Here is a 12,276-nt window from a genome sequence, read left to right as displayed (position 1 = left end):
CGAGATCACCATCCATTTCCAACCAAAAAAAAAAAAACACAAATCAAACTGCCTGAAAAGTCAAAAGGCAAGTTAGATCCACATGAAGGTGATTTTTATTTTATTTTTCCTTGGTGTTAGGTGATAGTAGAGGCACTGGGGGAACTATGAGGATTAGTTGGGTTCACGTAAACAATCCAAGGGCTAGCCTAGACAAAGAGGGGTAAGAGCAATAAATTCCACTTGGTAAAGTGGGAAGTAACATGTGGATCAATAAACGAAACTGGGTGGAGGGGAAGACTCAAAGGAGTCGGGTTCTTTATGGGAGTAGCAGGCTCTTTTAAAGGGGAGCATATTTGGATGCATCCAAAAAATCAATGTCTCTCAACTATTTAGGAGCACTTAGGAAGCATTTATATAAAACAGTGAAGAATTTAAATAATGTCCTGTCATTATTATCATCATCATCCTCCCACCACCATCATCAGCATAGCCTTGCCCCTGATACATGGGGTCAGCTAAAAGTACTTACAACATGAAGAAGTTATCATATTTACAGATTGCACCTCCTGAAACTCAAAATATCTTATTATTATTTTTATCTTACTTTTTAATGGCAAAAAATTTTATTAAAGCACCAATCAAAAGAGAGAATATATGTTTTTATAAAATCATCTCTTTTATAAATGGCAAAAACCAGTGTGTGCAAATTGTGCATCACATGCACGAACTAAACATCAAATCGCCAAAAGGAAGATTATATCATCTAAAAGATATGAAATATGCAAATCAGGAAATTGTTGAAATGGAACATTGGGAATGGTGCTTGCTAAGGAGGTTATTAACAAAAATCCAATATGCTTGATAAGGAGTCTTAATGTAGGGAATGCCTATCCATCACCTAAATAGCTTTTCTTCCAAAAAAATTGCATTATTTATGAGAATAGAAAGAAAGAAAGAAAAAAATCCGATGCATCCTATCTTGCTCTACTTGACAGGCAGAGGAACTAAATCAATAAGCTGAGCTGCCAAGGTTTAATGCACAAGCAATCTAGAAAGTAGTGTCCTGTCGTGAGATTGATAGAAGTATCATAGGCGAACGTAGCTTGTGGTGGTATTGGTCCCGTGTAGTAATGCAATCACCAACTACACAACACAAGATTTCAAGCTTGTGACTGAGTACATCTTTGTTTGACTATCAATTCGAGGATGGTCCGTAGTAGAGAACTTTAGTGTCATCCCCACCTTAGCTCATAGTGTCTTTCCAAAGTAGCTCATGAAGTCATTGCTCGTAGTGTCTTTCAGAACCACTTCCTCGAAGATGAAATTGGCAATGCGTAACACACCCGATGATGCCTTCTTAGAAGGATATTAGAAAACCAAATACACACAACACAGATTGAATCGCAGCTGCGGAGAGTCTTGGATAATCCTAGGACAAAATCCATACTAATGTCTTCCCACGCGGTGAGCATTGAAAGTGGAGTAGAAAAGTCAGTATTCAGCTGACATCCCTTGCCTAACTGACATGCTCAACACCGCTTGATGAGGGCCCTTGCATTCTTCTTCAGGCTTGGCTAATATAAAACATCCTCTATGAACGTATTTGTCTTATCCTGGCCAAATTACCAGTAAAACCTCTAGAATTCAACTCTCTGAAGGAAAAAAAAAAAAAAGCTCATATAAGGAAATCCTGGGAAACATAACTGCATATCATAGATTAAATAACCCTCAAGAAGGACATAATATGGACATTAAGCACTACCATCTGTAGATAATGACATATCTGGTCAAAGTCATCATTACTGGTATAATCTCTCTTAATTTCCTTGAACACACCACAAATTTTGAGATTGTAGATAGATGCATCTTGAGTGAGAGTATCTGTTACTTTGTTCTCCATGCCAATTGATGCATAAGACAAAAGGTGAACTCTTATATAAGTGCACTCCATTTAGCATGTTGCACAACAATTTCTTTTGGGAGTTCAAGTACCGAAGCGCCTCATGATTGAAATAGAGAACAAACTCCCGATGGATAAGCTAGTGTCACTAGTGTTTTGATGTCTATGAAGCTTCTTCAAAATCAACATGATAAGTACCTTTTACGAGTGTTCTTGAGATTCTTGTTGAAGAAGGTCACTGGATTTCCCTTGCTGACAGAGAACAACACCAATGCCTACATGAGAATATCACAAGCAACTTTGAACACCTGCTCAAAGTCAAGAAGGCATAGAATAGGCACTTTTGTCACCTTGCACTCTCTCCTCAAAGACTTTAGTCGATTGTTTGGGTCAACTCAAAAGGGCTTGACTCCTAGACTGTAATCAGGGTTATGACCATTAAAGTTTCTGATGAACCTCCAATAAAATGTTGCCAGCCTATGGAAACTATGACCAACAGTTATGCTAGTTAGAAAGGGCCAATCCAATAGCATGTGCCTTTTCTAGGTTGGCATTAACGCCTTCAGAAGATACTAAAAATCCAAAAAACAAAAAATAAATAAATAAAACACCAAGGACTCATGAAAATACATTTCTTCAGGTAGATATAATGCTTGCTTTCCTTGGCATAAGAGTCCATAACTTGTTGAAGTTAACTCAAATGATCCTCATGCAAACGGTTCTAAACAAGGATACAGTCAAAGCAGACAATGACATACTTGCTCACAAAAAGGCCATAGGAAGTGCATCATGGAAGGTGTTGTTAGGCAAGTTGGCTAATCCAAAAGGCATGACTACCCATTCATATAACCAACACATCTTTTTTCTCTCTTTTTTTCTTTTTTTTTTTTTCTTTTTTGAATGGTTATAACCGTGTTTCACCTTGAACGCTATCTTTCACTTATTGCCTAGTCGGATCCTAATCTGGTGGAAGTCATTCCTCAAATCAATCTTTGAAAAGATTGTGGAATCTGTCAAATCTAACATATCACCTAGTCATGGACAGGAAGCCGATGCTTAATTGTATCTTATTAATGACTCAGCCATCTAAGCACATCATCCAATGGCCATCCTTCTTCAGCATCAATAGAACAGGTGTAGTACATGGGCCTAGACTTTTCAAATAAATCCTTTTTTATAATAAATCCTCTATCTGTAGGTGAACTCTGCATGCTCTGTCAGATTCATACCATGATGGTGGAAGATTTGGCTATGAGGCCCTAACACCAAATCTATTGCGTGTTGAATATCATACATAGGTGGAAGCTCATCTAGCAGCTCTACTATCAAGTCTTGAAACTGGACAATAAATCTTAGGTGGCAGAATGGGAAAGTCTCCAAATGACTCACACTTGCAATCAGGACCTATCAGTGCATGCATAGACTTAGGATCTCCTCAATAAACCATGTCATGCTACGAGACAAAAAGTTGCTTTTTTTTTCTCTTTAGGCTCTTAATCTCTCATTGAATTGAGAGTGATATGCTTAACTTTAAACACAAAGGCATGGTATTCTTGTATCATGAACGGTCTACCTCCCTATCAAACAACCAATGTCAACCTAATAAAATGTTTGACTTTCATTTGAATAATGTTGAACCATAGAGTCCTGATAATGCACACCCAGTGAGAAGTTCACCAAATCCGCTTAGGGCCTGTTTGGTTGGATGTATTTCAGGGGAATTGCAGTGTATTTTACACTTTTTAAGCATTAATTACATGCTACATGAATTTGTGATGGAAGGGATGCTGCATGACATTGACAGCAATAACTTTTAGGTATGGAAAACAAGATGGACTCTATGGGTCCCACCATGATGCGTATGTTTTGTCTGTGCCGTCCATTCATTTGGCCAAATCATTCTAGCATATGCCTTCAAAAATGAGACAGATCCAAAGCTCAAGTGGACCACACTCTGGGAAGAACATTTAAATGGCTAGCATTCAATCTCCAGTATTTTATGTAGTGTGGTCCACTTGATCTTTGAATCTGCCTCATTTTTGGGCCCATGCACTGAAATGATCTGACTAAGGAATGAATGGAGTGGATATAACACATATCATGGTGGGGCACACCAAACTTTGGCTTCGAATTATCATGAAATTTGATCCGGGCCAACTCCTCTTCACTTTCTTCACTTTCAAATGCATGCGGTGTTGTTTGATGTATGCATTTAATGCTTATGTGAGAGAAATTACATGAAAATACATGTAATTACAGCAAACTAAACAGGCCCTTAGTCATTGGAGGTATGCAGCAATTTAACAAGGCTTCGGGTGCTTATATTTAGCTTCAACATGCCTATCATCTCCTGTGGAGCCACATTCATGCTGCTTCATCTATGATGACTTTCACACCTCCACCACAACTCACTCATGTGTGGAAAATATTGGTTCGCAAACCAAAAATCTTTTTCTGCCTCCCTAAGAGTGTTCAATGTTCATCGAATGACCAGCAGTAGCAGATTTTCCATAAGGCCATCCAATGCATAGTCATCATCTCCTCTAGGTCATCATCTTGTTCGACCTCCTCTATGACGTCTCCTTCATCATACCAGTCACCCTCTTGCTCCTCGCAACTACAAATTTCATGAAGAGCAGGATGATGCAAAGTATTCAAGTATATTCTCCCATTGCCCGTTTATCCTTCATGATTGTGCAAGTGTTCTTCTCCGCACCATGGATGGCTTTTAGCTTCTATGTCCATGGTTTTCCGCCAATGATATCGGAAAGGATCATTGGAGTGACCTTGCACCACCCGCCCTCAGAAGTATTTTTCTCCAAAGGAATAAATTAAAAGGTATCGTCGAGTTGGATATTCCTGACATTTGGGAAAATATCCCAACTTCGACAATCTCATTATCACCTCACTAGAGATGAACTACCACAACTATTTCCATCCATTATCATCTGAACACTCTTTCCTTGTAAATTGCATCTAGTTCTAAATAAATCTCCTCATGGCTTTAAGATCCAATTGGCTTACCCTAGCATCCACTTCTCCGACAGCTGTTGCACCATCATCAATACCTCACTCCAACCTTCTCCCACAATGTAAGGGCTCAAAGATGTACCGCTTGAGCGGACATCAAATTTTGGTATCAAATTTGGTTGGGGAATGGGCTGAGACGGGGAAGATTTGGGGACTGTTTTAGAGTTTTCCCAGCTCAGAATGGTTTTGTGGCTGATTATGGACAGGGGCAAAACTGAGAGTGGGCTAGAATTGTGGAGAGATTTGGGTGGTTTTGGGGGTTATTTTCATCATATCAAATGAGACCCGATTGAGGATCTTCTAGATCAGATCAAGGGTCTGATCACAGATTTGAACAAAATCAATGGTCTGATTGAAGATGCCCCTCTAACGGATCGATTGACCCAAGGGTCCAATCAAATGTCGTCCAGGCTCCGTGGCTTGATATGCAAACCGCATAAGTGTAAAGAGGCCCTTGTACAATCATACAAGGCCTATAAACCCCAAAAATTGTTGTGTATACAACTTTCAAGCATTTGGACACTTTCAATTTGTTTCCTCACATATTTAGTTCCCTTCTTTATTTACAAGTCTTTTGGCAGAGTTTGGATTCTTTAAGGTTGTTTCCTTCTTTAGTTTAATTCTTTTATTTCTATTACAAATTTTAGGGTAGATTGAGAAAGATTATGGAAGGAATTTTGGACCAATAGGCTTCAAGCCTAAGATTCTTTAACTATAAGTTGGACCATGTACCAAGGCTATATATAGCCATGCAAATGAAATTTTAGATATTATGCTATAAATTATTCAATTGAAAATTGCTGTCTTTTGTGTGGTTATTGTGATTGGAAGCATGGTCTAGTAGTGAGATGCTTTTTTATTCCTTTTGGTTTCGCTGGTGTGAATCCACTATTCCATCATCATCATCACCATAATCATCATCTAAGCCTAATCCAAACTAATTGGGGTCAGCTACACAAATCATGTTCTACCGGTCCACTCTATCAAGGATCGTATCCTTGACTAAGGAAGAGATTGAAGACTTCACTTGCCTTATGGGCCTCATCCATCAAGATAAGATCACACTTTCATATTCAGATGCTTGGGTTTGGAAGGCTGATAATTGGGCCGGTTTTCAGTCAGATCATTTTACTTGGTTGTCGTTTGGTAACCTCATCCTTGGCCCTTGGATCCCATTTCTTTTGTATGGAAGTATAAGGGTCCACCTCGAGTCCTTGCCTTTGCATGGTTGGTTGGTAAATCAAGGGGTTCACAATTGATAATCTTAGGAAGAAGGATGATCATCACAAATGGGTGCATATTTTGTTTGAAGGATATGAAGTCGGTGAATCATTTGTTCATTCACTACCTTTTTGTTCAACATATCTTGTGGAAGTTCCTATTCCTCCATATGGAGTGGGCAATGTCATATTCCATGGGTGAGCTTTTGAGTGCTAGGCATGGGAGGAAGGAAGGATGGCAAGAGATGATCGACAACTTGTTGATTGTCCATCCTGGCAATGTTTTGGGGCGCTTTGGCTTGAACACAACAACCGTATCTTTCAGGGTAGGAACATAGTGTGTCATAACAGCCGTAAAGGCTGTTACGTAAAGGTAACAGTGGCAACCATTACACGTTATAGGGTCGTAACAGCTGTAACGGCCGTTGTGGAAAAAATGACTCATAATAGCCCCCATAACAGCCTATTACACCGCCCATAAAGGTCGTAACGGCCTCGTAATAGTCCATTATGGGGACAATACAGGTTTTCTGAGTTTTTTAAATTTAAAAGAGAGAGAAAGAGAAACTGTAATGGCTGTTATGGGGGGCTGTAAGGGCCGTTACAGCCCGTATCATAAAGGTAACAATGGTAGCCGTTATGGCTACCATTACCGTTACGGAATACGTTGGGTATGACTTGTCCTCCGGATGTATTTTTTCTCAAAGCTAAACGTCTTATTATCGAGTGAGTTTGTGCATCAAAGATCTTTGGGAACAATCATGGGGACTTTACAAGGGCTTTTTGGGGTGTTGATTGTATTTGGGATTATGCCTTATCATCATTACGCCTTGCTGTAATAAAATATTGTTATCCTTCAAAAAACAAAAAAGAACAAGAATTATAGCAGATTAGGATAAAAAATTCCAGCAGCTATTCTTTAAGATCTGAAGATAAACTTCACACATAGATAAATAATGGGCAAAAAAGGAAAGAAAGAGAAAAAGTTCTAATGGCACCACACCACTAGACTAGAAGAGTGGACCTATAGGAGTGTCACTTCTGGGCAAGAAAATACCAGTTGCAAGAATTGAAGAAAAAGGTTTTATTCAATCCAAATCTAAAAGCCATACGGCATCTATTTTCCTGTATGTTAGGCTCAATAACCCAAGCATGGAACCCCACTTTAGATTATTTTAGGCTCCTAGACTAAACCCCATTGAAAAATTAACATGCAGACAACCCAACACCAAAATTAACATCAAGACGTTTACTAAGAGGTGGAACCACTTGCAATCAATAGAAACCCTTAAAAGACCTCTACTATAAGTATAGATATGAATATTAGTATCGTATTGGTCGATACGGCCGTATCGTATCTGTATCGGCTCAAGATGGTATGCAATACGGGGCCGTATCAGCCCAATACGAAAAAACTAACCTGTATTGGCCTCTATCGGCCATACGAGGCCGTATCAGCCGATACGCCCATAAAAGCCCAATTTTGAAAAACAAAAATTAATTTCACTCATGTCTCATCTTCTTCTTTTCATTTAAACCATGGAAGAAGCTTACAAACTCATTTTAGGCTATATCTAGACCTATTCTGGGATCAAAACAAATGATTTGAATGGGATTCGACAAATCGAAGCGAAGTGGACCATTATGGGAAAAATCAGAAAGAATGGTAAACCTTCACTTTCTTTTTTATATTTTAATCTTCTTTTTGTTGTATTTCAATGCAATGAGCACTAGTTCACTAAATCAAGTGTGATATTGTGTTCAATTAGGGCCCATTTAGTTGACCTTCAACAAGTCAAATTGACAGGCAACATTCTCATCAAAGAATGGTCCAATCAACCATTATATGCATGTCCAAAATACAAAAAACAAAAGATCAATTCTTGAATATTTTATTATTCTCTCTTTTCATTATATTTTTCTTAATTCTTTGGCCTTATAAAAAAATTTGACCGATACGGACCGATATTGTCCGATACGGAATGATATCGATACACAACGGGGGCAACGATGCCCGTATTGTATTGGTTTTTGGCCGTGCTGATACGGCCCCCGATACCGATATCCAGAACCATGACTATAAGTCAATGGGACCTCAATTTAATAAGGAAACTGGTGTTTCAATCCATATTTTTAGCTGGTTAGCTAGATATTACAGAAAACCTAATTTGGCATCAATACATCATCAAAATCCCACTCATAGATAGCATAATAACTTAAGGACTCTTTAAAACAGCAAGTACTTAACTATTAGTCCTGGATTCTTTTGACCATATCATTTTCAAAGACTCCTAAAATCTGCCCCCACTGAGATACAGCCTATAACCCCTTCTATTAAACAAGTGTGATCCTTATGGACCTCATGATACTCTACCCAATCAATATTGACGTACTAAAAACAGTAAGATAATTATGAAAACCCTAAACTGATCTAAAACAAACTTTCTGACATGTGAAACCTAGGTGGACCCAGCAGTAGCCCTTTTTTTATGAACGGTTACTTTTATTAATTAAAAAAAAAAAAGGGAACAACACCGACAGAGAGACCAACAAATAACCAGCAGCTCAACCCCTAACTACAGGCACTACTCTAATACAGCAGATGAGACAAAACAAGGCCAAGAATCCAGCTAAAGAACCCCATGGCTAACCAACTTCAAGCACGGATCATGAACTCCAGGTTGTCTGATCTGTTCATAGTGCACAAGGTAGAGAGGTAGAGGGAAACGAGGAGAAATAGTTTTTGTGTAGTGGAAAACAGTGCCTAAGAAAATTGGAACAGAACCTGCTCAAGCCAAAAATGAGTCAGCCCCGGCTGAGTCAAACAAGTTTTGATAGCTCAGTCTTGCTTTCTTATTGACATGGCCAGGCTTTTCTGATTTTTATTTTTATTTTTATTTGTTAACTATACCAATTCAACTAAGTTGAATCAACAATTCCTTAACCATTTGTAAATCCAATAAAAGAATCAGCTTGAGTGTCAACTTGAGGAAAAAGATAACCGGACATTCGGATTAAGTTGTCGAGGGCACACAAACTTATCATTTTTTCATCAAAGTTCACCCATTTGATGATGCTCAGCAGATTCCCAAAAGAAACTCACAAGCTTTGGCCTCATTTGAATACTTCTTTCCAGGCAAAATGGAGAGCTACTATGAATTCACCAAGATTCTCTTGGGGGACCACCCATTCCCGAGTCTGCCAGAGCTATGTTGCGCAAGTAGCTACCTTCAAAATTCAACCTTCTCCCCCGATTAAAACATTAATCCCTTGGTCTTCTAAGGTGAATTAGGGGCTCTCCATCATAATGTCACCTTTCTCAAAGTGCTACTCCCCCAGTTTTCCTCTTGCTCTACATTCTGATTTTCTAATCAAACAAGTACAAAAGGCAAATCCAATGGGATTTGGAAAATCATCAATACCTGAATCCAAAACCACAACTAGGTTTCGCAAAGCAAATCACAACCAAAACATTTCAGAAGCAAAGCAAGCAGACCAAACCACCTGGCATCAAGAAAAGGAATATGTAAATAGCGTGCTTACATTTCAGCAGTTCCAAAGAACTCAACAAAATATTTCTTCGGATCCGGTGACCGTTCCCAATCTTCAGGCCTGCTAATCTGCAGATCCAAAGCCCATGAATCTCTTTTAGGAACATAGCAAGCGATAGATAAACAATCACTAAAATACACAAGAAAATAGAATTAATTCAGCAGACACGGGAAACTAAAACAGAAGTATGGAAACAACGAATAAGGGATGGATTGTGGTGTGCCACATTTGTCAAACAGTAGTGGCTCATCCATCATACATGTGGCATGCATGTACGCCAATCCAGACCATCCAAATCGTGGACCCCTTCTTGGATGGAGCACATACGAAACTAGCACTGATCAGGCATTCCCAGGCATCCAGGTGATGAGCATCATGTGGATGAATAGGAAGAAACCAGTCAGCAGTCCAAATTTAAAAGCCAATACCAGATGGTTAAGATCATCCAATCAGTATGAATTGCGGCCCACAACATGGTCCACAATTTGGACGTTCTGGATCGACGAGTGTATATGCCAGCGGGCGAGTAACCACCTGTTAGCAATTGGCACAAAACAAACAACCTAGTCTAACCCGATCGATTCTTTCAAAAATTCATTGTACTTATATTCAAAAAGTAATTCCAATTTCTCCACAGAAATGGAAAACTGAACCCTAATGCTTCATTTTCGCGTGAATTGGTAGCGGAAAAAATCCCAAAACAAAACAAAAAAAACAAAAAAGAGAGAAGAATCTTGAAAAAATATATATACCTTAGCCGGCCAAGCTGGGAATCCTTTAACCTTAGCAAGGACAAGATCTCCTAGACTCAACGGATTCTTTGCCTTGGATCGATTCGCTCCCTTTTTACGCCCAGGAGGCATGGCGAAATAGAAACCCTAATCCAACCTCGTCTTCAGGGAGATTTTAGAAGCTTTACGGTCAGACGAGCTGAGAGTACGTGATAGAGATCTTCTGGGTCGCGAAAGCTGAGAACGAGAGATTCCAGCGAACGAAATGGCTACTGGGCAAGAATCGGACGGTGAGGTATGAGTGATGGGTAATTAGGGTTCTGCATTTGAACGGCGGAGATGGGAGATGAGGGATTGAGGGGGGTGAGATAGGCGAAGGAGGGAGAGGAGGGACGGGGACTTGCGGTGTATATGTGAGAAAGAAAGAGAGGAGAGAGAGAGACAGACAGACGGAGGGAGAGAGAGTTCTCTGTGCCTTCTGTCGCGATCCAGCACCACCGTGTGTCTCCTCCCACTGTGGCCCACATGCTGAGATGGTCCGATGATTTGAACCGTCCATGTTCTTGTTATTACTACAAGTAAGCAATTATCCAATAACCACGCTTCATTAATCAGCTTATAAATTGATTTTTAGAGTTGAATGGGAGCCATTGAAAACTTTCTTTTCGTTGTTGTGAACTCAGCTACAGGTAGTACTTGCAATCATCCTTATAAATAGAGTTTCTTGTGGTGGCCCGTATGGCATAAAGTCCATGAGATGGACGGTTCAGATCAAAGAAACATTCAGCATGGCAGGCCCAGTGGTCGGTGACGTACGCTTGATTCTTGCACGCAACGGTGACAAATCGAACGAGAGAGGGCATGGTGATGAACCCTGCCAGAGCAAGTCGCTATTGGTCGGTCCTCTGTGGGACCCACCATGATTATATGTGTTATCCACGCCGTCTATCCGTTTTTACACATTTTTTTACGGCATATTTCCAAAAATAAGCAGATCCCAATCTCAGGTGGACCACACCGCAGAAACTTCTTGGGGGCAGAAATAGTTTTGCATCAAGCTGGTATTTGTATTTTCCATTGGTGCCGGTCTGAGCGACCTGATCACAGGTTGGATGACAAACAAACATTACAGTGGGCCATATAAAGTTTTTAATGGTACCCGTCCAATCACCCCCACCAATTTCTTGTTGTATGGTCCACGTAAGATTAGGATCTACCTCATTTTTGTTTATCGTGCACTAAAATGATCTAGCAAAGTAGATAAACGACCTAGATAAAAACACATTCATCATGTTGGGCCCGCATAGCACCGAGCATTAGCTACATAGCTACCGGCAAGGTCAGTTTGTTAAATGAGTCCAATCGCAAGGCTATTCATCAAGTGGATCATGTTACTGCCAATTCAATCAAGGCTTGGATTGGCTTTTCATGTGTGGTTAAGATGCGGGTGCATTGGAGCCTATTCAACTCAAAAGTTTGGTTGAATCGGTGGTGTCTCCCCCGTTGAAATGAACAAATTAGAGGCGGGACGCACGATCCTATCATCCTTTCAACCACGATCTTGTTATCCTCTCAAATTAGATTTCTTTTGCTTCGAGGTATTGAGCGGTCTTGTCATACCACTTCTTCCTTTTCACCATTCACTCACTGCAGGATGGTTTAGAGTGCCAGAGGACATAGACAGACGGGACTCATCACATCCTGACCTCTCAAACTCTTTGTCCACTGCAGCATGATGTCTTAATGGAATCCTTGATCTCTCCCAAATTTTTTTTAATTCTGATTAATGTACAAAGAGGGAAACATGATTGGACCGCTGTGTTTGTTTCTCTTAACTTAGGTCTGAACCAAGACTGGATTG

At 39.9% G+C, this 12,276-nt stretch overlaps 1 protein-coding gene and 1 long non-coding RNA gene across 8 annotated transcripts in view; both read right to left on the bottom strand.

Moving 5' to 3' along the window:
* LOC131236839 (ENHANCER OF AG-4 protein 2) overlaps positions 1-10,854 on the bottom strand; it is a 46,765-nt gene extending 35,911 nt beyond the window's left edge. For all 7 annotated transcript variants that reach the window (XR_009166894.1, XR_009166893.1, XR_009166897.1 and 4 more), the window contains exons 1-2: positions 10,437-10,854; positions 9,676-9,752 (exon numbers count right to left, since the gene is read on the bottom strand). Coding sequence is in view for 1 of the 7 variants with exons in the window: in XM_058234317.1 (XP_058090300.1) it covers positions 9,676-9,752; positions 10,437-10,547 (188 nt within the window). In the remaining 6 variants the exon portion in view is untranslated. The remainder of the gene's footprint in view (positions 1-9,675; positions 9,753-10,436) is intronic.
* LOC131236840 (uncharacterized) lies at positions 877-9,181 on the bottom strand. The gene is made up of 2 exons (XR_009166898.1): positions 2,081-9,181; positions 877-1,634 (listed from the first exon to the last, which is right to left on the bottom strand). It is a non-coding gene; the product is annotated as an uncharacterized LOC131236840 (long non-coding RNA).
* Positions 10,855-12,276: the final 1,422 nt, after the last annotated feature.

The sequence above is a fragment of the Magnolia sinica genome, chromosome 2, assembly GCF_029962835.1.
Source record: "Magnolia sinica isolate HGM2019 chromosome 2, MsV1, whole genome shotgun sequence".
Taxonomy (NCBI): Eukaryota; Viridiplantae; Streptophyta; class Magnoliopsida; order Magnoliales; family Magnoliaceae; genus Magnolia; species Magnolia sinica.
The sequence above is the reverse complement of the archived record's forward strand: the minus strand, read 5'-3'. Positions and strand labels throughout refer to the sequence as shown.